The sequence below is a fragment of the Stegodyphus dumicola genome, chromosome 8 (genome assembly GCF_044657685.1).
Source record: "Stegodyphus dumicola isolate Sdum_Otavi_A_Nest chromosome 8, ASM4465768v1".
Classification (NCBI taxonomy): Eukaryota; Metazoa; Arthropoda; class Arachnida; order Araneae; family Eresidae; genus Stegodyphus; species Stegodyphus dumicola.
The window spans coordinates 102,940,916-102,968,784 of NC_140775.1; the positions used below are offsets into that span (position 1 = coordinate 102,940,916).

Consider the following 27,869-nt stretch of genomic DNA (forward strand, 5'->3'; position numbering starts at 1 on the left):
TCTTATCAGGCAGTCGTATTGCTATCCAGTACATATGTAACTTGAATAAGGCTGTCGACAAAACAACTATTTCTATACTTGATACTCTTAAACAACTTTTTCAACAGCGCGAAATCTACTTTCAATTCCCTTCTCACATTGGCCTTTTTGGCAACGGAACTGCAGACCTTTTTGCCAAGGAGGGAGCCACTGATGTGTCTATTTGAAATCACTCTTTGACCTTTTTCTGAGATCAGCTCCAACATAGAAATATCAAATCAACAGTTATAGAAAATCCCTCTGATTCACCCTTAGTATAATAGGCAGTCTCCAGGTCGTGCCCTTGCCATGAAAGCTGATAGAGTCCTTCAATCCATCATTAGCACGCTTGCAAGTGGACACATCAGGTATCTCTCATTTGAACAGGGGCAAAAGGCCTATCTGACGTGCATCAACTGTAACTCTCTGCAGGTCTCTCCCGATGACATATTAAACTGTGTAGGCCTTTGTATGATCGATCATTTTATCAGTCCTCTTCTTGTTTATGAAATTTTGAAGACTCTTGGGCTCGTTGACTTGGACTAGCCTGAGGCTAGATCATGTGAAATAAAATAATAATAACAACAAATTACCCTTTTATCCCTCTTTTTATCCATTCCTTCGTCTCCGATTTTTTTTATCCGACTTTCGGAAAATTTAATGGTCTTTCAAATAAATCTTTCGGATTTAATCTGTCTCCTATACACAAATTAAGCTACTTAAAAGCACTAGATGCAGTTCTTTAAAATATTATTTTTTACTTTTGAACCTAATTCAATTAAATAAAAATCCATTTAATTCAAGCTATAGCTACCGTATACGCTCGTGTAATGTCCGCCCCCCAAATTTATAGATAAAATTTGTGTAAAAAAAGTGACACGCACGATGTCCGCACCCCAAAAATTAAAGAATTTCTTACTTTAAAATATATTTTTTTAACACCGCCTTTTCCCATTTAGTCAATAACATTAGTCAATAAACATCTTTAAAGAAAGAATATGCATTTGTTTTGTCTTTGGTTGGCGCCAGGATGGAAAGCAGAGACTTTTCTTGCATTCTGGTACAGCTGTCATTGTCATAACATTGGCGCCAGCAATCCACTGGGCAGACGCTATAATAAATGAAGGCAGTCCAAACAGATTTTCTCCACACTAGCTTCCAGCAAATACTGTTTTGTAATGAAATTACTTTCCCCTCCTTCCTGCTTGGAGCATTCGCATATTTCAAGCTTTCTCTTTTCATTCATAGTATCATTTGGAATTTGTGGTAGTTAGAAAGTAGCGTGCTTAAAATTGGAAAATATAGCAGCTATACAGCGGCTTTTAAACTAAAAGTCGTAGAATTGCAGCAGTCGTAGAACGGAAAAAGAGCAGCAGCAAGACTGTTAAAATAGCAATCCTTTCAAATCTTTTCTTCTTAGTTCACAAAACACAAATAATTTTTACATACATTTTTATGTAAAACTTATACAAAAATTTATTCTTTTACTGCAGTATTTTCTGTATCATTCCCCAATGTGTGTTTACTTAAACTGATAACAACGATAATAATATTAAAATTATTCCTGTTCTTTTAAATAACATGAAATCGTTATTTAATTAGAAAGTTTTCCTTAGGTTCGTTATCATCAATGCATTCTTTTAGAGAAAGATACTGTACATCTTTTAAAGCTTTCAGTATTGCGGTATTTGCGGTACTAATCATTAATTGTTGGTTTCTAAAATTACAACAATAATGCATGCATTTTTTGTTTTGCCTGGAAATCCGTCTACAATTTGCCCGAGTGTTTATCATGCGTGGAAAGAGAAGTTAAGCTTTCAACTGTAGGATGATAATGCAGTACAAAGTTGCCAAATTGTGAAATTTTTACCAAATTTACTACTTTCGCAAACTTGTGTGACTAAAATTAATGCGTATGCGATTTTTTGAAATTTTTTCTAGTCTATCATGACCTTACGCTACATTTTGCGACTTTAAAACGTTGCAAAATGCTTACATGTTCAAAAATGTATCTACTAAAATTAATTTATAATAGATAAATAATATAAAGAATATTATTTAGGCTTAAACAGAAACCGCATCTGGCAAACATCAAGTCATAGAGTAGGTTGAAACACATTCCAGAGCCAGTCGCTTGTGTTCCCTAGAGTTTGATTAACTGCTTTATTTAACGTTTAAAATTTGCCAATAAGTAATGCATCTATACAAAGGATATTTGCAAGCGTCATTTCTACCGAAACCAAACATCGAAAGAAAATATATTTGGAACATCTACATTCCATACTTCGAATGAAGATGTCACAGGAAGGAAAAAGAAATCTGATGTATTTACTTTGTACCATTCTATAGCTCAGATATTTATAAAAAGAAAGAAAACAGGGTAATATAAGGTTTTTCTCCTTTCTGTTCAGCATGCCTTCTTGGTGCAACAGTAATACACTCGACACGTATTTGATAGGTCCTGGATAGTATCTCGGTGAGGACGTTGCACATTTTCAAATCTCTTGCTTCAAGAAAACCTAATGATTCTTCAGTGGCCCCATAACTAAAAAAATGGTGGACAGTAATTCGTCACTACTAGCATTTGGGGAATTGGATCCCCTAATCTCCAGTCGCCTTTTAAAAGGTATATGAGATATTTTCTCCCTCCTTCCAACATGCCTTCAGGGTGTAACGGTAGCACACTCGGCGAGTATTCGAGAGGTCCAGTTTCGAGTTCAGGCGAAGGCATTGCACATTTTTCACGTCTTCTGCATCAAAAAAATAATAATAATGACTCTACATGTGGCTCTCGAACTAAAAGGTGGTGTACGATAATTCGTCACCTCCAGGATTTGGCGATTGGGTCCTTTCATACCTAGTCGCCCTTTAAAAGGGGGAGCATATAAGGTGTTTTCTTCCTCCTTCCAGCAGCATGCCTTGGGGTGAAACGGTAGCTCACTCGCCTCGTATTCGACAGGTTCAGGTTCCAGTCCCGGCGAGAACATTCCTCATTTTACTCGTCTTCAACATCCATAATGACTCTAGAGCAGTGATTCTCAACCACTGTGCGGCGGCACTTTTGTGTGACGCCAAATTTTAGAAATGTATATAGTAAAAATTACAATGCGTTTAATATAGTATACGGCACACATGAGAATTGGCTAAATTCAGTTTTTAAGACATTAATAACCGCGCCAGGTGTGGTATCTAAGCCGATTTTGGTGCCGAATACTTCTGTATTGAATTAACTTTAAACTACGAGGAAGAACTAATTTCGCTTTCTAATAATCGAGATTTAATTTAAAATATTCGGAAGAATCAAGTAATTCATTTTGGATTAACGTTAGATGCGACTATCCCATGATGGTCAAAAAAGCTTTAAAAATATGATTACAGTTTTCTACATGTTATTTGTGTGAATTCTGATTTTTAGTATTAAACAGCATAAAAACGAAAAAAAGATTGAGATTGTTAAATGTAGAAGACGATATGAGCGTCAGAACACATTCCGGCAATACTGATCTAGCAAATCATCCTACGGCAATACTGATTTAGCAAATCATCCTACGGTTCTGTTTAAACGAAAACTGATTAATAAACGTACATTTGATTTTATTTATTACGTTTTCAGCAACAAAACTATCGCTGTAAGATAAAAATTATAAGCGGATCAGCAGCAAACCATAGTAAAACTGGAAAGTTTTCTCAACTCCTTCAGCTTTGATCAGGGAAGCACCTTGGGTATATCACGGTCAACAACAGGAATTATTCAGATAAAATAACAGGCCGAACAAGTATTAATTTAGATGTTAAACAACAAAAATCAGGCTTATATTTGCAAATTTTCACAGGACTAGTTTTGATGATTTTACGGAAACATTAACCTCAGCAGCCAAAGCGCAAATGAACAAGATAAGATATAGTGATTAAATAAGTAGATAAGATAAGAAAGATTAGATAAGTTAAAGAAGGAGGCTTAACAAAAATGGCTGGACAGGAGTTAACTCCTGCCCAGCTATTCTTAGCTTACCTAATCACTAAATTAAACAGGAATTATTGTTGGCCGTGGGTACAGGGCCGGATTTACGTATAAGGCTATACAAGCTACAGTTTACCAAAAAAATTAAAATCTAGTATAAATAGTATTAAAACGTATTATAACAGACTTATAAAGGGCACCATACCTCAAATAGCTTAAGGCCTTATCAAGTCTATATCTGGCTCTTTGCGTGGTATAAGGTAAGTATGAGGGAAAAACTCCATTTCTGTTAGTCCGTTTTATGAGGTCGGTGGCAAAGAACTCATGATCCTAAAGACAACTTGGAGATCCATTTGCGTCTTAGTATATTGCTACAACCTAAAGGTTTCCGCTGCCAATATCATTTTGAACTATGCGGAATTATTTACTTTTTAATTTACCTCACTGATAAGATTGATTGATTGAACTGCGGTGCTTAATCACAAGGGTGCCTGGGTGCCATAGCCCTACCCCTCATCGAATAACATGATAAAAGTTTCGAATTTTGAGAAATATAACTGAATGTGCTAAATAATTAAATTAGTAAGATTTTAATTCATAATTGCTAATAGTTAAATACATATTTTTTACCTTAGGTACCTAATTACTAATCCATACATAATTAACTATTTTTTTAACAACTGGTTCACAGAAGAATACATGTACACACAAGAAAAACAAAATACGAAGTGCGACGCCTTAGTGCCAATAGTAAAACAAAATGCAATCAGGAGGAAAAAAGAACAATATACAATAAAGAATCTGAGCAACAATTTGCATAACACATATACAAAATTACATATTACTAACATTTAGGATCGCCTTTGGGCGTTTACTGTATCATAACAATAGTTAACAACCACAGGATTGTCCAGAAGTTCCTGTTTATCATAAAGTGCCCTAGATAGATGGCAATAAAAATCACAGAGATCATCTATTCTTAACTCTTTCGCATCGAAGTAGCCCCAAACGCCCGAGCATTCAGACATCGGCTGGACGCCCGAAACGCCTGAATAATTTCCTACCCAGTGCTTTCCCCCATCACGTTACTGCATTACTCATTGCTTTCAGGTGTTGTTAAATCACATGTCAATCATTCTTTTGAAGCTACTAAAAGTCGCTTCCTTGTTTCCTTTGTTCCTTCCTTTCCTTTGTTTACTGTCAGTGTTTAGCTTTTGATGCCCGAAGTTGCAATCCCGTCCCAAGGGGGAACTTCACACAGTGTCAAAGCGTCGAAGAAAGAAGTTCTCGCTTTACTTAAGTAAGGCTATTGTTAGCGCTGTAGTATTCAACTTGTCATGGGGGAAGTAAAAGCATTACCAGAAAAATTCTTAGATACAGGCGTTTTCGATGTTTGGGGAATTGAGATTTTACCCTCTGTCGATGCGAAAGAGTTAACTCTTTACGAATTTGGCTATTCCGAATGTACCAGGGGGCATTACATATCATACGCAATACTCCGTTTTGGGCAGCTTGTAACTGCCTTCTCAAACTTTTGCACGAGTATGCCCAGACGAGGCATGCATAACTAAGAATTGGACGCAACATGGTTTTGTAAATGAGCAACTTATTATCAATAGATAGAACACTGTTTCGAGCATTTAAGGGAAAGTGAAGCTTTACTAGCTCGAAACTTCCTGAGAATATGTGTAACGTGTGGCTTCCATGTAAGAGATTTACTGAGGATCACTCACTGATAAGACAGAGTTGTGATTGGATGTATACAACTCAGCATATGCTGCAAGCCTGGCGGCAGCAACTCTCTTGCTTTCCAGTTTTCCAACTTCCTTTCGGTAGCAACATTCTGTTCTGAATAACCGTAATAAAAATCACGACAATCAAAAGTTAAATAAACTTTGGAAAAGAGAATTTATTATAACTGCAATGTTGATGACGGGCAGGGGCGTAGCTAGAGTTTCTAGCGCCCGGGGACAACTGAAGAGTTAGCGCTCCTTTCTGTGTGCCAAAAATGAAAAACATTTCATTAAAAAATTTCGTACCATGAATTTAGCGCCCTTTTACATGCTGCGCCCGGGGACAGATGTCCCCCCTTGCACCACCCTAGCTACGCCACTGATGACGGGAAGGATTTGCAGAAGACGGGACGCTTGTGTTGCAGAAAGGAAACTCAGTGTAAACTCGACGTTTAAGAATACATTAGTCGGCTCTATTTTGCTATCAGAGTGTGATGACGTCGATGCAAGGAAGTAGTTCTGTTGCACGAGTTTTTTTCCTTTTCTTTTAATGACGTTTGAAACGGATGAAAGGTGCTTAATAACACATCCGTAGAATTCCTATTATTCAGGGAATACATGCCTCTGCTGTGGACTGAAATTTATGCGCGATACACTTATGTATTTTCTTATTTTAACTACATAGTTGAAATTTGTTATAGTTTATTTCAATCGCAGTTATATGATTGTCCTTCAGAAATAAATGGATTAAGCTTTTTTTTTTCATAAAATTTTGCCAAGCGTTTCAGGTGCAATAACGCTTTCAAAGTTGGCAACGCTACTAACTATATGTAAATAAACATTGCGATTTGAAGTTCCCGGTGTGTGGAAGCGGGAAGTTATCGAAGATTTTTACTGCAGATGTTGTAAAACAGTGTTCTGAGAAACAATAACAAGGAATATTTACAGTATCAGGTTGGTAATCTTATTATCAATTTAAACTGCCCGATAATCAAAATAATTTAAAGCAACAAAATAGATCTCTTTTGAAGCATAGATGATGTAGAATTTAAAAAACAAAAGTTTAGTTTTTCTGGGCCACTATGATTCTGTTTGAATTATAATGGTTTTAACAACTTACTTTTAACTAGAGGGGAGAAAAAACAAACAAAAAAATGTTTGTTTTTATGTATGTATATTTTAAACAAACAACAAAAATGTTTGTTGAAAATTAATTATAAAAGTGGCTTTTTGGTTTTATGTTTTCACAGTTTCCCTAGAAAGAACAGAAATATTTTGGAATTTTATAATATTGAAAGATATTCAAAGACAGATCTGAATTTTACTAATTTTTTCCCATTAAATAGATAACTGTCAAAAAAAGGACTCATTATTACATGATTAGGTAAAATCCTAGGAGAGCCCACACCCTTGGCAACAAACTGGGAAAGTGCAGAATCACCTACTTCTTCGCGCGTTTCTCAAAATCGCCAACTTGAAAATAACAAGTCAAAATATTGCATAAGCTCAGTATCCATATACACATTGACCTATTTTCACTTAAAAAAACATCCAAAAATTGCACAAACTTGGCATTGCATATTCCCTTGACTTTGTCCATGTATACATCGAATGCATCATATAAGTGGGCGCGTCAAGGGTGTGGGCTCTGCTAGGGGTCAATCTTTGGATTATGGTAACTTGGCGATTTTTTGGCGACAAACTCTGCTACAGCAACCCTCAATTTTTTTTTCGCCACCATTTTGTCTTCACAAAGTAAAGACATGTTTCTTTTCTTGGTTGATCTTTAGATTATGGTAACTTGGCGAAAATTTGGCGACCAACTTTGCTACAGCAACCCTCTATTTTTTTTTTTTTTTGCACTGCCATTTACATTGCCATTTTTCATTGCCATGTCTTCACAAAGTAAAGACATGTTTCTTTTCTTTTTATTTACTCAACACTTTTTCCAACAATCTACTACCCGAATTACACTGATGCTAGAAATTTTATGTAACAAAACTGCTTAATCATTACAAATATTAACTGCAAAATTGGGAAAAAGTGCACAATCGCAAACTCCTTGCACATTTTTCAGAATAGCACATACACATAAACCATTTGCACGTCGATATGCACAGTAACCATGTACATGTCGACTTATTTTTACTTAAAAAAACATCCCAGAATTGCACAAAAATGGCATTGCGCACACTCTTGACTTTATCCATCTACACTGCTATTTTCTCATAAATTACAAAAATTTTCAGGAAAATTTTGTGAATCTTTAAACTCAGTAAAAAGCACATATGAAATTACCTGATCACGAAAAAGTATATACACTTTCCAAGGATGAACATTTCCACGTATAATATAAATAAAATATCCAAAAACTTTTACCTAAATTATCTATTATAAACGTCACCAACAAATTTATAATGCAAACATTAAAAATGGTTACAAATACTTAGTGTCAAATATTTAAATTATTTCCATGCACGTTTACTTCCACTGAAACATATACCAAATTGCTACAAACATATAATTCACAAAATAACTATCATTTAATTAAAATATAATTAAACCATGTACACGTTGACTTATTTTTACTTAAAAAAAATCCCAGAATTGCACAAAAATGGCATTGCGCACAATCTTCACTATATCCATGTGCACTGCTTTTTTCTCATAAATTACAAAAATTTCACGAAAATGCATGAAAATTTTGTGAATATTTAAATTCGGTAAAAAGGACATATATGAAATTACCTGGTCGCGAAAAAGTATATACCCTTTCCAAGGATGAACATTTGCACGTATAAAATAAATAAAATATCAAAAACTTTTACCTCTAAATTATCTATTATAAACGTCGCCAACGAATTTATAATGCAAACATTAAAAATGGTTGCAAATACTAATTATTTCCATGCACAGTTACTTCCACTGAAACGTATACCAAATTGCTACAAACATATAATTCACAAAATAACTATCATTTAATTAAAATATAATTAAATTAAAAAACACTACTGAAAATATAAATAAGCACATACATTAAATGAATAAAAATTAGCTTACAATCCTAATTACTTTAAACTAAATCATTGCTAATAACAATTTTCCAATAATACCATATTAATTTATTAACTCCTTACATTTAGAACAATGCATAAAAATAATATCCTCAAATAATTAAAAATACTAACTTACCTAATCTTCTTCAGAATCTTGATTTCGTGGTGGATAAACTTTTCTTATTTCCTCCGCTAAATAAAAAGCAATCGTATGTGTGCCTTTTCAGGATCTTTAAAATCATACTTATAGTTCAGAGCAAGATGTTGAAAACCTTCATCCTCCAAACAGACATATGACTGTTTGCAGCAATCAGATATTATTATTGTATCAGGTAGAATAAATAACTTAATAAAACTTAATAAACAATCTTTACTTTTATCTCGCACAACCTTAAAAATACACTTATTACTACCCCTTTCAATCCCACTATGTACCCATTTCGAATTCACTTTAGATAGGGCCATGGGATCCAAAAATTAACAAACACTGTTTCACACAACACAGAATAAAGCTAAATACAAAATTTCCAGATTTCCCCCCTTTTCCGATTAAAGAACTGTAATTTGTCCATTAATGTCACATGACATATCTCAAGATCTCTCATTTCTCTCACATAAAATAATGCGTAATCGGGACTCGGTACTTCTCACATTATTCCCAAAGTCCTTTATTGCCTACCAAAATGTCGCCAAACTACCTGTTACCATATTCCAAAGATTAGCCCTGCTAGGATCCAACCCATGATTATTTTATTTCCATTAGGCTTTAGATATTGTTTTCTGCCCTAACTTGAATTTAATACGAATTTATGGAACTACTATTATATGCGACTTGCCAAATATTTTTGGTGAGAAACTTCATGCCGCCATATTACTACGTAAATTTTGTGTCTACATTTCGAATTTTAAGCCTAAAATGTCTCCAAAAACATGGTTTTCGCATATGCAAAAACCACATTTTAAAGACGCAATTTAAGCTAAAAATCCGAAATAAAAACAAAAAACTTAGATAGCAGAAATGTAAAGTTTCTAACCAAAAATATTTGACAAGAATCCATGTACACAGCGATATGTTTTAACTTCAAAAAACATCTATGAATTGCACATTCGGGTAGAGTAGACTTTAAGGTACCCCTTGTATTATGGCGAAGTTGTTGTTTGATTTATCGCCAAGTTGTTGTTTCATTTATGGTAGCCTGAGTAGTTCAATGTTATGGAAACCCTATTGTGACGTAATCGGGTGCATGATTCTGGGAAATTTTAAATCATGGGATGTGTTGTTGTAAGTGTTTTTGATTTGTGTGTTGGTTTGATTCTTTAGATGGTAGAATGGCCGAGTGTAGTAAGATTAATTTGAAGTTTCTGTACGATTTGGAGCGAAAGGGGAAAAGAGCTTTAATTGACTGGTGTGTAAATGAAGGTTTACTTAGTAGCCATTATAAGTGTCCTGTATGTAGGAAGGATATGCATCTAGTCAAATGTAAAAACTGTTTAGATGGATTTGAATGGGTTTGTAGGAAGAAAGGTTCATATGGTCAGTCATTTGAGTATGATTTATATTTTGATTTTTACGTGGATCTGGGTGTACGAAGCGAATTCGAAAATCATGGTAAGTGAATATTTGCTTTTCGTAGTGGTTAAATGTATAACATGTTTTTCCTTTTTTATGTTATTTTATTGTTTGGTTTAAAATGTATTTTATTGAGATTATGTATTTTTGTTTGCCTATATTGTAGAATTTGGTGCTCCTTTGACTTTGTAAGTGAAAATATATCGATGTGTACGTGGACAAAATAAAGGGAGTGCGCTATGCAAGTTTGTGCAATTCTGGGAATTTTTTAAGTGAAAATAGGTCGACGTGTAAAGTTAAAAGAGTGCGCGATGCCATTTTTGTGCAATTCGAGTATTTTGTTTAAGTGAAAATAGGTCGACGTGTACATGGATGAAGTCAAAGGGAGTGCGTAATGCCATTTTTGTGCAATTTGGGGATTTTAAGTGAAAATAAGTCGATGTGTACAAGGATACTGAGTTTGCGTAATTGTTTGTCTTGTTATTTTGGCTTTGTGTAGCGGCGATTACACTGCATTAGCGTTTTCCTACTTCTGTTATGCACAGCCACTAAAAATAATCTCCCAGACTCTCTTGCAACCACGTCTCTCATTGCAACATAAGTCATTTCAAAACATGCACAACACGAACCAACGAGCAATTAAACCACTTCAGCAAAAGAGTTTATGCGAATAATGTGAAATGCGCAGCTCTCCGGCGCACATGAAGTAAGATATAAGGGAAGGAACGTGCAGAAAGGGCAATATTCGTGTCGTTATTTCTGCCAGACGAATTATCGTAGAAAGTTGGTTTTTGTCCCAGAAGATACATGTAATAGGAGACAGTGTCAGGCCGCCGTCAACGAAGACGCTACCAGGAGATAGACAATTTTATGAGGGGTATAATGATTGGACTGAGAAGGGAGGGTTAGTCCTTATGTCAAATCGCAGTTGATACTCACATGGATGTGAGCACAGTGCATCGGCTATGGCGAACATGGTAGGAACAAGGAAATGTGGGAAGAAGAAAGGGTGCAGGTGCAGCCAGAGTGACGTCAGCATGCATGGATTGACACATCTGCTGACAAGCTGTGGCTGTACCGCGATTCTGCAGCATGTGCAAGATACCCTGGATGTTCCCGTGTCGACCAGAACCATTTCCCATCGATTGGTTGCATGTGGCCTACAGTCACGCCGTCCGTTAAGAAGACTGCCATTGACCCTACAGCATAGACGCTAACGTTTAGAATGGTGCTGGACTGGAGAGATGTGGATGACAGAATGGCGAAATGTTGTGTTCTCAGACTAGTCGTGCTTCTGTTTATCCAGTGACAATCAACCCCTTACGTGTGTGGCATCTACATGGAAACAGATCTAATTTGGCAATAACTGTGGAATGCCTCACAGCGCGAGAACGTGGCATAATGGTTTGGGGCGCTATTGCCTACGATTCCAGGTCACCTCTAGTTCGTATTCAGGGCACCAACGGTACTTGGATAATGTACTGCAGTCTGTGACAATCTCCTACCTTCAGGGGCTGCCTAATGCAACTTTTCAGCAGGATAATGCCCGACTACACAGTGCTCGCATCTGCCAATATGCTCTGCAAGGTATACAGATGCTTCCCTGGTCACTGTACTCTCCTGACCCGTCACCAATCAAACATGTGTGAGATGAGATTGGACGCCATTTACAGACTCTGCCCCTGCCTCGTTCAGAAGACGAACTGTGGCAAATGGTCGAAAGGGAATGGAGAGCCATTCTTCAAGACACCATCCGCACTTCGTGTTTCTTCGTGCATCGCTGTCCGCAGTGGTCCTACATTTTACTGAGCTGAAGCCGTTCTTGCTTTGTATTCTGATTATCATTTTGAAATAAAGATCACTTATTGCTGCTTGCTGTGTCTTTTTTCCAAATTTTATCACTTTCTGACCAATTCTTCTTGGTGTGGCATTTTCAATGTTGAGCAGTGTATATGCTTAATATATTGTTTTTTCGGTAAAAGTTTACTATTGGGTGCCCCTTGTTTTTTGGCGACTGTTTTTTGACGCCAAGATTGGCGCTAGGAAGGAACAATTTCAAGATGGCCGCTACACAAAACCAAAATAAGAAGTCAAAGAATTGCACAAACTCTGTGTCCATGTACACATCGATCTGTTTTCACTTAAAAAACATCCTAGAATTGCACAAATTAGGCATTCTGCACTGTCTTAAATTTGTCCATGTACACATCAATCTATTTTCATTTAAGTAAAATCAGGAAGCTAAAACAAATTTAAAACTATCATGGTAACCAGAAGTAAGGTTTCATCCCCAAAATTAAAAAAAAAAATTGTCGTTAATCGAAGGGGCACCCAATTCTACACTAGAGCCATTTTCTCTGCTAACTTGAATTTATGTCATTTATTATTTAATTGATTTTGATTATATGTACTAAATATCACGTTTACGCAGCTTACTTCCATGGGTTTAATATCTTTTAACTGTACGGCGCTCATCATCAACGTTCATCAACCATTGGTGAGCTTGCCGAGTAAACGGTGCCAGCGGCGCTTTGCGAATGAAAACCCTGAAAAACTATATATATTTTCTTATGTGTATATTTTTTCTTTACAGCATGACATCTTTTCGACAGCTCGAGCAGCGTCATGTATCTGCAGAGATAGCTTTGATGGAATGGAATCCAATGCTAGATCTTATAGCATTAGCTACAGTTAATGGGGAAGTGATTCTTCATCGACTGACATGGCAAAAAGTTTGGTCATTTCCATCACCAAGTACTAAGGATAAAGTTGTGTTAGTGACGGCCATAGCTTGGCGCCCTGATGGTAAAATTCTTGCATATGCATATGATAATGGTAATAACTGTTTTATATGAGATTTGTTATTTGTGTAGAAAATATGAATTAATCTTTAATATATGAGGCAAATGTAATTTATATTATTATGTATTTCAATGTATACAGTTGTTTTAATCCAAGGAAACACATGCAAGCACTGTTATAAAACTGAAACTAAATGCTTTTTTTTTCAGCAGTTTTTGTATCCAAAATATTTCACATTAGGTATGAATAATCTTGCAAGAAACATCTTTTAAGATGTGATTGAAATTTTTTGATAACCTATTTATAGAATGAAAGCTCAAAATTTCTGGGTAATATATCACTGTCTTTGATGCTCTTGTTTCTGGATAATATATTAATTTCTTGGTACATTTAAGATATGCACTTAGCACACATTCTGCAAATCTTTTAATCGTAAACAGTTTCTAGTTGATGTGTGTGTAAGAGACACATGCACATGAAACTTTATAATTAAAAATGCACACACACTCAGAAGTGCTATCATTGGGTCTCGGTATGCACTTGATATCTCTTTCACAGCCGCCAAAATGCATGTCAGGTGCATAATAGAAAAAATATCAATTTTAGTTAAAGTTGACTTTAGGGTACCTCTTGTATTATAGCGAAGCTGTTGTTTCATTTATTTCCAAGTTGTTGTTTCGTTTATTGCCAAGTTGTTGTTTCATTTATGGTAACCTGAATTGTTGAATGTTATGGAGACCCTATTATAACTTAATCATTTTCATTATTCCAAGAAATTTTGAATCATGGGATGAAATAACAACAAGGGTATTTCATGAGATGAAATAACAACAAAAATAAGGGCTTTTGTGGTGTGTTTAGGAAATACATTGCTTGTTTCATTGTTTAGACTGTAGAATGGCTGAATGTAGTAAGATTAATTTGAAGTTTCTGTACGATTTGGAATGAAAGGGGAAATGTGCATTAATTGACTGGTGTGTAAATGAAGGTTTACTTAGTAGCCATTTTCAGGACAGTCCGGAATATGTAGGATGTTTTGTACTCTTATTTTTGTGAATTTATGTGACGACGCTGATATATGGATTCTAATTCAGATAATTTTAGTAAGTTTTTCGATGCTGTTAAGGAATTTTATGTGCCACAAAGGTAAGAGGATATTTGCTTTGTGTAATGCTTAAATGCACAGTCCTTTCTTATGTTACTTTATTGTTTGGTTTAAAATGTAGTTTATTGAGATTATGTATTTTTTGTTTGCCTCTACTGTAGAATTGGATGCTCCTTTGACTTTTTAAGTGAAAATATATTGATATATACATGGACAAACTCAAGGGAGTGCGTAAAGCCTAGTTTGTGCAATTTTCTGATATTTTTTTAAAGTGAAAATAGGTCGATGAGTACATGGGTACCGGGTTTGTGCCATTCTTGTCATGTTATTTTGGCTTTGTGTAGTGGTGATTTTTGGTACAAAAATCGGCAAAATAACAAGACTTGCACAAATTTGGTATTTCGCACAAATTGCTAAGGGGTACCCTAAAATATACTTTTACCTCAATATTATACCTTATATTTTTTTAAATGTTTACAGTAAGATAAAACTATTAATATCCATACTGAAAATTTATAATTTTTCAGTTAAGAAATTTTCCTTTTAGTAGTAAAAAAAAAGAGTGAATACATAAAATTACAATATCAATAATAATTTTATACTTAATTAAATTATATGTAAAATTCAGAATGCTTATATTAAATGAGAAAATTCTTGAGATATAATCTGTGGTAATTACTTCTGTCATGATGCATTGTGTACTGTTTAATATCATTCTCAAACGAAGAATATTTGCAAATTTATAGAGATATTTGAAAAATAAGTCAACAAATAGGTATTGCTCTTAAAGTATTATTACGTCAGTGATTCAGACCTACATAAAATTTAATTTATTTAACATTAAGCAGCTAGGAAAGCATTCATTACCTTTTACAATATGTGAAGTAATGACAAACAGTAAAATTTCATTTCATTTTTAGAACAATATTTTTACTGCAATAGGATGCTGCCAAATCAATTATACAAAATTCAGCATTACACATAGAAACAAATATTAATATAAGAGAAAGTTAAAACACATTTCAGGGAAACAATATAAAACAAAAGCATAAAATAAATCTGAGTTCACAATATTAATACTTCCCCGTGAATTCAATTTCAAGTTCACCAATTAAAACTTTATCATGTACAAAGTGATACCTAACATTTATGTGTTTAGTTTAATGGCTACTAAGTGAACCTTTCATTTACACTCCAGTCCAGACACGTTTTTCCCCTTTCGTTCCAAATTATACAGAAACTTCATATTAATCTTACCACATTCAGAATTTACCGTGTAAATCACAAAACAAGCAGCGTACTTCCTAACCAACATCTAACACACAAACAAGTCTTTACAAATCTTTTCCCATCAGTCAAGTTCACCCCAATCATGCAACCTTTTACATATAATAGGATTTTCATAACATTCAACTACTCAGGTTACCATAAGTGAAACAGCAAGCTGGCGATAAATGGAACAACTTGGTGATAAACGAAACAACAACTTAGTGATAATCCAAGGGGCACCCTTAAATATTGGCTAACTCAGTTTACATAATATGGAATATCTTGACAATTTTTTTCAATTGTATCATGTTCTTTAGCGCATCTGACACAAGTTAAAGAGTTTGTGCAGTCTCTACTCTGATGCTCAAAGCTTTGAGAATTGAAGCAACACTGTACTCGTATGTATTGTCTGTATGGACAGGAATTAAACCGTAAATACAGTACAAAGTCTGTAATCCGGACGTCCATTATCCGGAATGATCTATAATCTGGACCTCAAAGCCACAAACTTTTTTTTGTATGCTGTATGCATGCACGTAAAGAGTGCGCATACATTCCGCATGTGCATAAAGATTGCACATATATTACATACATGCATGCGCGTTGGAAGAAATGTTTAATAAAGTAAACAAATAAATATTAAGCTGTTTTTTTGTAAAATTTGATACCCTTTAGATCATAATTGCTCATTATTTCATAAATTATGGTTTCATATTTTTAATTGTATAGTTTCTGCATGCCATCTTACCAAATTGACGATCTATAATCCAGAAAAACCTCTAATCCGGAATCGGCGAAGTCCCGACGAGTCCAAATTATGCACTTTGTACTGTATATTCCTTCTTGTGTTCTAATTTTGTTGTAGTATTCTCTATATAAATTAACTATCCAGTTGTTTCTGCTATCGGCAAAATGTAATAGAGTTTTTGGATTGATTCGCCCAATCTTTCCTGATGGTTACTAGTTCTCAAATGTTGCTACAAGATCATCTGCTGCATAATTTACAGGCACTGTGAATACAATTATTGAATCCTGTAATGGTCTAGGCTCATGTACTTTAATGTTGTTCTTAATTTCTTGCACAGCAGCTATGGATTCTTTTATTTCTATGGTATGTTTATGCATGTATGATTAGTGCAGCAAATCAGTAATTCTTTGAATCTCGTTTGTTGTATTTGTTAAATGGGAATTCTAATTTTTAAAGGACCAATGTAATTTGCCAACTGTTGCTGAATCTGTTGAGATGTGCTGTCTTGATCCTTAGATGCTATAAGCAATAAGTGTTCAGAAGATTTTCTTTGTTGTAATGTTTTCCTTTTCTTCCCTTGAACAAGTGTGAGTGGTTGCCTCAGAATCCTCTAGTATTTCATCAGGGACTAAAGTAGGTGTTGTCTGCATAGCAGTTGTGTTGGTTTGTGTGGCAGCAGTATTAGTGGTAGGTAGAGTCTGTGTAGCCATGATACTGGTATGTATGATTGTAGTATTAGCTGGTGGTTCTAATAGTTTCACAAGCTACTATGAAGCTGTTTCTCCATGAACCCTGTACTAACATTTCAAGTGATATGACACTGTGTCCATAAGCTTTCATTGTTGCATTATTACCAACTCTTACTTCAACTAGATGCTCAAATTTTGTATGTGATTGAAACCAGTCAATTTTGTTTGTAATATGCTGAGTAACTCCAGTGTTGATTATCCATATGTTATTATTAGTCACACTGAAACACTCACTAATAAAGGCTTTCCCGTAGTTAATCTTTTCATCATGATTGACTGTTATGTAATAATTTTTCTGGGATTTACAGTCCTTTTCAAAGTGACCCTTTTTACCACATTTTAAACATTTATACTGTTTATTCTTTGTTAACAGGCCCATTTTTTCTTGAAAATGTTTGCTTGCTTCCAGTTTTTTCAACAGTATTAGCCATTAAAATAACAAATTTACTGCCCCTAGGCTCTGACATCTTTCTCTGCTCTTGTGAAATTAGCAGTCCCTTCAATTCTGACATTGTTTGCTGTTCTTCCAGTCTTGCACATTAAGCCATTTTTAGTTGCTCAAATTCATTAGAGAGAGTTTCTAATAGTTTGCTCATAATAACAGAGTATTTTGGCTTAATTTCTAAATTATGCATTCGTGACACCAAACATTCTAATTTTGCTATATGCATGCACAAATGATGGAAACTGCAACTGGGATGCATACTGTGCTCATCTCTTTTTATGTTCAAATAATTCATACAGCTCCACCCATATTTCTCTTGCTGTTTTGCACATGGAAACTAAATCACAAATTGTTGAGTCTAATGTCCATGAAAAAAATCCACAAGCAGCTCTATTACCTTTGTCAAACTTGGTTAACTGTTGGTTGTACTTATTCCGGATTAAAGGGGAGCACCTTTGCTAACCAGCTCTGGTTTGACTATTTCCCCAAAACACACTTCGAAAGCTCCTTCTTTTTCAATAGGTAAACCTTCAATCATCCTCTTACACCGCACCCAATTTTGTGATCCTAGAAGTTTGTAGTAAATACTTCCTTGATTACAATGAAACTCATTTTCACTTCTGAGGAACTCACATGGTTAGGTTTAGCGATAAAATTTCTTAGAACACAGATAAAGTCGTTCTGGACCCATAACCTCTTAAAGTATTATTCAGTGATGCAGAGCTACATAAAATTTAATTTATTTAACATTAAGCAACTAGGAAAGCAGTTATTACCTTTTACAATGTGTGAAGTGCTGACAGGCAGTAATATTACATTTCATTTTTAAAACATTGTTTGGTAAAAGTATATTTACAGGTACTCCTTGGCAAAACTTGGCAATTTTTGGCGGTACATGGATACCGAGTTTGTGCAATTCTTTGACTTGCTATTTTGGCTTCTGTACCAAAAATCCCGCTACACAAAGCCAAAATAACAAGACAAAGAATTGCACAAACTCGGTATCCATCTACACATTGACCTATTTGCACATTAAAAAGCATCCCAGAATGGCACAAAAATGGCATTGCGCACTCCCTTTATCTATATAGACATTGACCTATTTACACATTAAAAAACATCCCAGAATTGCACAAAAATGGCATTGCGCACTCCCTTGACTTTATCCATGTACACATTGACCTATTTTCACGTAAAAAAACATCAGAGAATTGCACAAACAGGTTTTGCACATTCCCTTGACTTTGTCCATGTACACATTGAACTATATTCACTTAAAAAGTCAGAGGAGCAGCCAACAAAAAAAATATATAATCTGGATAAACTACATTTTAAATCAAGCAATGAAATAACATAAAAAAGGAAATTCATCTTTGCCCCACACGCAGGAAATATCCACTTACCTTACTTACGAATTAACGCATCTTCAGTCAAACAAAATTCCTTAACAGCATCCAAAAACTTCCTAAAATTATCTGAATCAGAATCTATACTGGTGTCGCCACATTCACAAAATAAAAGTAAAAAACATCCTCCGTAATGATGTCGGACTGTACACATTTCCGACATTCGACCATATGCATTTCCTTCCTACAAATAGGGTACCTAATAATGTAAATCTTCATTTATGCACCAGTCAAATAATGCTCTTTTCCCCTTTCTTTCCAAATTGTACAGAAATTTCAAATTAATCTTACCACATTCGGCCATTTTACCATCTAAACCAGCTGTTCTCAACCATTTGACTAAAGCGTGCCATCTAAAAAAAATTTAAAATCTTTAGTACCACCACTACAAAATACTACTACTCCCATCACTCTTAAACAAGCTCAGATCCCATAAATTTACATGTTTTAGAGAAAAAATCCGAACGTTGGGGTTTTAATTTTTGAATTTAATAATTAAAAATACTTTGCTTCTTTGCATGTCATCTATTTTTCTCTTGCATACCACCAGTGGTACACATACCACTGGTTGAGAACCCCTGGTCTAAACCACAAAACAAGCAATATACTTCCTAACCAATACACACACCATAAGCCCTTATGAATTTACCACAATCATGCAACCGATTGCATCATAATAGGGTTTCCATATTCCATAACATTCAACTACTCAGGCTACCATAAATGGAACAACAACTTGACTATAAATGAAGCAAGAACTTGGTGATAAATGAAACAACAACTTCGCGATAATACAAGGGATACCCTTCTCTCTAATCTAACCCAGTGTTTTTACTGCAATAGTATGCTGCGAAATTAATTATACAGAATTCAGCATTGCACATGCAAACAAATATTGATATAAGAAAAAGTTAAAACACATTTCAGAGAAACAATATAAAATAAAAGCATAAAATAAATTTGAGTTCACAATATTCGCAATTGCATTACACAGTACAAAGATTGAGATCTGGACTCGTTGGAAATTCAGCAATTCTGGATTTCAGAAATTTTCGGATTTTAGATTATCAGTTTAAATTTAGTAAGATATCATGCAGGCATGTCAATATTGATTCTTATTGTTTAGGACAGATCGAAAAATGCCAACTATCCTTTTCACAGGACCGACTGCTGCAGCCGCAGCATGGTGTTAGAAGTTAGCAGCCTCAAAAACTTCAAGTTTTGAGGAACACCTAGCAGCAAAAGATAGGGATGGCTGAATTTTTTAAATTTAGAAAAGGCATTGGCCAGCAGAATTTAGCAGCAGTGAGATTGTAGATTAGAATTAGAGATATACTTTTCAGCAGAATTTAGGATTGCAGTTATTGCATCAGGTGGGAAAATGCATTGCACTCTTTCTTCCCCACCCCACAAGCACTAAAGACCAAAAGTTCTGGCCATCATCAATACCAGGTCAATCAATTATTGGCCATGGTACCATTACCTTTGCCAGCACGTGAAAAAAATTAAACTTTAGAAAACTTTAAACATATTCAACTTTTATACATACCCTTAAAAGTACAGTGATGTTAACAGCTAACTCTGTTAGCAGATCTTTCTTTATAATTTTGGCCAAGATATATGTCTTATGATAAAAATGTATATAAGTGATATGCAAAAATCTCAGTCCACAGAAAAATTACATTTACAACACAGATTCTTCATAAAGAATCTTTCTTTTTACTAATATTCTTTTTTCTTAGAAATTTCTAGGGGGGATTTTTTATTTCATTTTATTTATGTATTTGGCTGGTGGTCTCGAAGTGCAGATATTAGATAGTCATCATACTGGACGTTCAGATTTTGGACTTTGTACTATACAAGGTGTATCAGTACAGCTGTGACAAACTTTCAGGAGAGATAGAGCACACCTAGACAATAGGAAATCACATAGGAATGCATGGTCGGAAACGCTTTTCTGGCATGGTAGTGACGACACAAAATGCAAAACATTAAGGACACAAACAGTGAGACAAAACATGCTTTATTATGTTTATTACTACAAAAACATACAAATAAGAACAAAAACAAATAATGATCGTCATTAATGAAGGTGTTCGAACTTACAACCCCAGACCATGATGGACCCTCACCTTCTCTGGCCTATGGAAGATCTGCATCACAATTGGAAGATGCATGACGCACAGTTCCTGCATCCTGGTCTGGGTCATAATTTCGACCACCTTCTTTGATGATGATTTTTGTCTCTTTATGTTACTTTTTCTTTGTTTTTGTTGTACCCCAAATAATAAACATGTTTTCTCACACCGTTCGTGTCCTTTCTTTCTTGACTTTTGTCTTGTCACTACTTTGTCAGGAAAGCATTTCTGACCATGCATTCCTATGTGATTTCCCAACGTCTACATGTACTCTCTTGCTCCTGAAAGTTTGTCACTGCTGTACTGATACACCTTGTATATAAGATTATGACAATGAGTGTATTTGTAAGCATTTATGAAAATAAGTGAAAAATGTGTCATGTTTATTTGATGTACTTTTTATATAGTTGTTTAATAATCCCATTTAATAAAAGAATTACATGACAAGTTACGTATTCCAGAAAAAGTAATTTAAAATAACAGTTGTTTCTGCAAAAGACAGATGTAAAGTGTTTGGCTTTGGAAAAATATTTAATTAAAAGCATTAATGTTATACTAAATTTCTTCTCACATATACCAGCACATTATTTGTGAAATTCACATTCTGTTAGTTGAATTATTAAAAATTGTTAATTTCTTTGTAACAAACAGAATGGATGGACTGCTTGAATTTTATTTTGAATATTTTTTTTTTTTTTTCTTTTCCTTAATGTGACATAAATAAAAGAGTTTCCCTAAAAAACTTATCACAAAAATACAACTTCTAAGGAATTAGCTATTTGGAAGACAAATATTCCAGTGTAAAACTTAAAATTAGGAAGAAAACAACAACCTTAGTTTCACATAGATGTTAAATAAAAATCTTATAGATTTTGGTGATCAGATGCAGCCCCTGTTCTTCAAGAGTATAATAATTTTTGCAAAAATCTCTGGAGTGCAATCATTTTATATCGAAAGTTGTGGATGAAGCATAGTGAAAGTGTAATAAAAGTTGTAATGAAAACTAAGGTATCAGGATTCTGAAAGTGTTAAGAAGTAGTTTGGAATCAATAACACTGACTAAAAGAAGGCAGATTTTTATGAATGTGGGATTGTCAAGGAAATCCAGTTCAATAACAGAAGAAGCTTTATGCATAATTTTTCCAGAACTAGGTCAAAATTGTGATTAAATATCCAACTATGACTAGCTATAGAAGATTTGTTGATTTGTCCATGTCATACCGAAGATTCATGTTCCTTGCAAAATTTTAATGCTCTTTTAATTTGGCTGATATATATTAAATCACCTTAACAAAATATGAAATGAAGATTTGTATTCCTTGACATGAAATTTTAATGCTCTCTTAGTTTGGATGATACACATTAAACCATACTGACCACACTTAAATTTAAACAGAATATGTAATTAAATCAACATTATAAATTATATACATAATTTTAATATTCAATGATGGTTATATGTTAATGCAACCATATTGGCTCTATTTAATGGTTTTTATTCAAGAAAAACAGGATGAGTTATAATTGAAAAACATATTACATTAATATTATGCAATTTATCCCGAATATAAATTAGTAAACCATTACAAACATTTCCCCTTTCAGACAGCAGAAATTATACTAGAAATTTCTTCTGCAAGTTCCACAAGTGTGTATTTTAAAAATTAAGGCAAAATATGTAATTATTTTTCTATACAAAATCCATACAAATTCAACAAAAAGAATGCATACAAAAATGACAATGGTGCTTGCTAAAACTGATAAATTACTGTGCGTATGATTGCCTGAAGAATTATTATGGCATGATTTCTAGAATTTGGTGCATTATGAAAATTTAGCAATTTGTATTTATGTGGTTGCACTATTGTGTAAGTATCTATTCAACATATAATTTAACATAATTAGTGAAATTTAAATTTAGGTAAATGGTGAAATTCCATTTGAAAATTTACATAAGGATCTGAATTGACACATATTGTGTAAATGTTAAACTGAATAAGGAAATTAAAATCATACACAGCTTACAACTGCATTAGTTTTTATAGATCTGTAAGAGTTTTCATGGATGGTTTAACTTTCAGTAATTATTATAAGTCTCTGTGGAAAGGCATTTATGTGGAAATTAAATCTGTAGTAAAGAAAATATTTTGATTCATACTATTTGCAGTTGTCAAACTCAAATTCATCATGGGCTGAATGCACAATCTGAAAACAGCTGATGGGTCAAAAAACATTTTTTTAAAGTGAAATGAAATTTTTTTATCAACAAAATAACAAATACTGTAATTAAATTTATTTCAAATTTCATTTACTAAATATTTATCAAAGCATGCTTAAACAATAATAATAACAACACAAAGCAAAAAATTAAAATTTAGACATTTTCTTTTTGAAATCTGAAGTTTGATATCTGCTAGATATTTTTGTTGATTACATTTTGTAATTCAAGCTTATTGACAGCTAAATATTAATATTAAGACTGGTGTTTATTTAAAATAATTCTAATATGTATGTATTCTAATTTATAATGTAATTTCTAAAATCGTTGAATAAATAATAATTTGAATCTATTATGAAATTCTGTAGCAATCTATCCATATTTTATTTAAATATTATTAAAAACCTTTTTACTTTCTTGTACGAAGTAAAGGAAGTATTGTAATCATGAAAAATTCCGGATACCATATTTCAACGATAACATCCCTTTTGACAGCTATCAAATGCAATTTAATGATGTTTTTTCATAATGTCTGTATGTAAGGACAGACTAAAGAATTGTTTATCCTCAAACGAATTGTAAAACTACAACATCTAGTTGTGCACCTCCCTTTTTGGTTGCGATCAACTGCACCAACAGTATATAAATATATATATCAACTCTGTTACTCGCCTCAGTGAGCTCAGTTTTTTTATTCTTGTATGTTGGTAAATTGTGCATTTTTTGCTTTAAAAATGATTGGATTATGTTGTTCTTATCTTCCAGTTAAGGTTTTTATGCCTTTGATTTATCCGCATGCAACAGTTGTAGAGCTATCAACAATTTAAAAGTTAAGTGCGGCTAAGCCTAATTTTTTTTTTACTATAGCAGCCATATTTGTTTATATTCGAAACTTAGCAGAATAATGAATTAATACTTTTTGCACCTTTAATGTTTTTTCCCCGAGTGGGACCAAAAGGAAACTTTTAGTTTTGTGCACCAAACAATCTGCCTTCTGGCTTGCTGGCCGAATTGCTTGTTTTTGCGTAGAAACTGTAATTTTAACTGTCAAAATTGTTTTAGCTGTATTTGGTGTTTTATGTTTTTTATATCTTTCAATTTTTAATGGAAATATTTCGAGTATTTACATATTTTTGCCTTCTCGGGAAGCGAGAAATCTATCTGTAGTGAAATAAGTTTAATTGAAATGCAGGAAAAAAGGCCTATAATTTAATATTCCGTACAAGGAACTCATGTGGTGTACACATCGGCTTTTTTTTAGTAATATAAATATCAATAAATTACCCTAAATTTTCTGTGTTAGTCTGTGTTCAAAGATAAGTGTAGAATCTTGATTAACTTTGGGCATCAGCATATGAATAATATGAAGTAATGACTTGATTTTGTCTTTTAACTTTATTTGTACCTGTTAGTTTGATTACGTGTGCATGTTGAAATATATTGATAATCCATTAGTATTTGTAAAATCTGCTGTCTTCTGATTTCTGGCAATTTTTTTACACTTCATGCTGAATGTCCTGTTAATTCATAAAGTCAAACTTTATACTAGCATTTGATTTTGCATATACACGGTGAACAAGAAAGGAAAAAAATAAATAAATAAATAAATAAATAAATAAATAAAAGCTCTATATCTCCCGTTCTATTGGGCCGATTGACGAAATTCAACTTGCGCTTTTCACGTCTCGAAAGAGCGACCTAGGATATGTATTAGATTATATGTAGCGTTGTTCTAATATAGGTATTTTGACACAAAAATCGGACTTTTTCTGAAATGACAAGCCAATTTTTTTTTCCATATTTCGATTCTACGACTCAAATTTTGCCAAACTGTTAAGTTTTGTAAAAATCGCACTAGTAGTTTTTAAAAAATTAGCTTTCAAAATTTTAGCTCCTCAGTGTTAATTGAATTTGATATATATTTATTAATATCTTTTTTTTATTAAACTTATTTAATTCCTTCTTCCAGAATTCGAAATTTAGGCTTCATCCAAATATAATTCGCACATTTTTTATGATTTATTTTTAAAATTTGTATTTTTAAATGTTTTTTATAATTTTTTCGAGAAAATTTTGTATTATAACCTATCAAATTTTTAACATCATCTTAAAGTAGATATATTTCTAGGCACACCTGCAAAATATTATAGTTTTTTTATTGAAAATTTTCCAAGATATACATTTTTAATAGTTTGATAAAGTATTAGAACTTCATTTGCTAAAAACTTACCATATTTATTTGTCTACTTTCAGGGAAAGTAACTTTGTGTGATGTTGAGAATTCTGAAGCCGTCCATCTACTTGATGTTCATTGTATAGTTACTTCTCTTAGTTGGGTTCAGACTAATGAAAAAGATGACGCTGAACAAATGGCGTTTTATAGCGATCGTTCTGCAGAATACTTACAAAAACTTTTTACATTCCACAAAACCTATGGAGCAGGAACTAAACAAGTAGAAGAAGTTGCTGATGATTTTAAGCGATTAAAGGGTCAAAAGAGCCTTAATATTTTAGCAATAGGCATGGATGTTGGAATGGTCCATCTCCATTCTTTTGGCATGTTTCCTTCTGGTTATTTGGATGTAAATGCTCAAAATGAAAATGGTGCGAATCAGGATAAAGTTCTTTCGGTAACTCTGTCAAAAGATTTCCGTGTATTAACCGTAATAGTAGAATCTAAAGATAATGATCAGAATTATTCATATTATTTCAAGTCTTACAGTGTTTCTCTTTTATGTGATAATACTGAAGAAATAAAAGTTGTTGCTTTGAAGTATGGACAAATATCTTCTCTTCTTACTTATTTGTCTTCCACAATTCGTGCTATAACAGAGGCTTGGGAAGACATCTTATTAGAAGTGGACACAAAGCTCCATAACTATGCATATGAGAAAAGCCGCTTATCTGAAGGATCAATTAGCGATGATTTCTTAGAATTGCTTATGTTTGGAAATCCGACTGATTCTCTTGAAAAGTTTTTGTTACATGATTTAACAGAAAGTGGTTTAAAAAAATTTGGTCATTCTATTGAACTCTCCTATTCAAATATTCAAAAACTTATCTTAAAGCGTCTTCAGAATGTTGCATCTTCATTGTTTTATCACTTAAATGATCTCAAAGGTATGGCTATGTGGCATGAGCGATTTGGAGCCCTTGGTCTTTCAGAGTCTGCTGTTAATGATGCTGTTTTATCTGTAGGATCTTTTCTTCTTAAGGCTACTGAGATTCAACAAGTTATTGACAGCAGCATGAAAAATTTCAAAGCATTCTTCAGATGGCTTTATTCAGTTATCCTCCGCTTGTCTGATGAGCCCATTCCTCTTGAAATAAGCAAATTGACGCAACAAGATTTGCATTTTGTTGCTGAATTCTTAAAAGAAAATTTCACTTCTACACCTTGTAGAGATAAAAAAACAACTGTGAAACTTGAACGTGTAGCTCAATATCTGAAGAAAGAAGACTTGGCTTTCCCTGCCTCTACAAATGGTAACCCATGGGTTAAATTTCTTGAAGAACATCCAATATGGAAGGAAAGTGGGATTGTTTTTCCTTATTATTCTGAAAAGTCTCTTATTACACAGTATACAGATTTAAGAAAAGTGATTGATGTTGCTGTAAAAGGACCATGGACGGTTTTGAAAAATACTGTACATACTAGAGCTTCTTATCTTCTGTACAAAACTGGAAATGCAAGTTCACAACTTCAAATATCCCACATTTCTTGCTTTGAGAGTGGATATTTATATACTGCTGTTACTGAGAAATCGCCACCTAGTAATTGCTTCTATTTAATTAGAGAAGCAACGGCCAAAGAAGGTGAGTTTGAAGGAATTGGCTTAACTTTTAAAAATTTACAGAATGGTCCTTCTTCTTCTGAATCTCCTGACAAATTGAATTGTTACAAAGTTTTAGATGTTAAGTTCTATAATAAAGACACTATTACTGTGCTACTGCTTGAGGATTTTGAAACTGATATAAGATGTCCAGTTTTATTGCAGTTACCTTTAAAACCTCTTTGTACAGAAATGAAAACTATTTCATTAGGTGAAGGAGAACATCTAGGGCAAAAAATAGCAATGTTAGAGGCTGGGCCTTATATGGAAAAAAATAACTACAAGAGGCTAGAATACATCAAAGCTTCAAAAATTGCTGTCAGTGGTTCACGTAAAGTAGTTTGTGTTCTTTTTGCTTCAAAAAGGCAAGTTCGTCTTTTTGAAATGGATGTTGAAGAAGAAGAGGAGGAAGAGGGTGAACCAGAGCATGAAGATTCTGTTATGAAAGACAGCAGCAAAGACAATTTATCATTTGCAAGCGATAAAAGTGATGATAAATTAGACAAAGATATGTCATTTTAATTTCTCCCCCCTGTAATTGCTGTTTACTTGTAAAATCATGTTTTGATTAAAATGGTTTAACATAAATATGTTTTGGTTTATGAGGCTTGTAAACTGATTATTAATTTAATTAGCTTACATTTTGCTGGTTTAAATTAGAAGTTTTTCATCAGTTTAATAGTTTATACACAGAATCATTTATGTTAACAATAAAAAAGTGGGATTTTTCTGAAGAATAAGCTAAATATATATATATATATATGTCTACTTTATTTTTAAAAAAAATGTCTACTTTAGTTTTTGTTCTATGATTTAAT

The 27,869-nt window shown here is 33.6% G+C and overlaps 1 protein-coding gene and 1 long non-coding RNA gene across 2 annotated transcripts in view; one reads left to right on the forward strand and one right to left on the reverse strand.

Moving 5' to 3' along the window:
• Window positions 1–27,869, reverse strand: part of LOC118199027 (uncharacterized) — an 82,481-nt gene that overhangs the window by 49,845 nt on the left and 4,767 nt on the right. The window lies entirely within an intron of this gene.
• On the forward strand, window positions 6,512–27,639 carry APC4 (anaphase-promoting complex subunit 4). Its single transcript, XM_035350333.2, has 3 exons — window positions 6,512–6,666; window positions 12,932–13,173; window positions 25,472–27,639. Exons 2-3 carry the CDS (start codon window positions 12,933–12,935, stop codon window positions 27,571–27,573), a joined length of 2,343 nt encoding a protein of 780 aa, XP_035206224.1. The 5' UTR covers window positions 6,512–6,666; window position 12,932; the 3' UTR covers window positions 27,574–27,639.

What these genes read in the sequence shown, in the direction of transcription:
- APC4 (XM_035350333.2), top strand. Translation starts at nt 12,933, where the DNA reads ATGACATCTTTTCGACAGCTCGAGCAGCGTCATGTATCTGCAGAGATA. An exon ending in TGCATATGCATATGATAATG is followed by an intron (nt 13,174 to 25,471) that starts GTAATAACTGTT and finishes GTCTACTTTCAG; the next exon opens with GGAAAGTAACTTTGTGTGAT.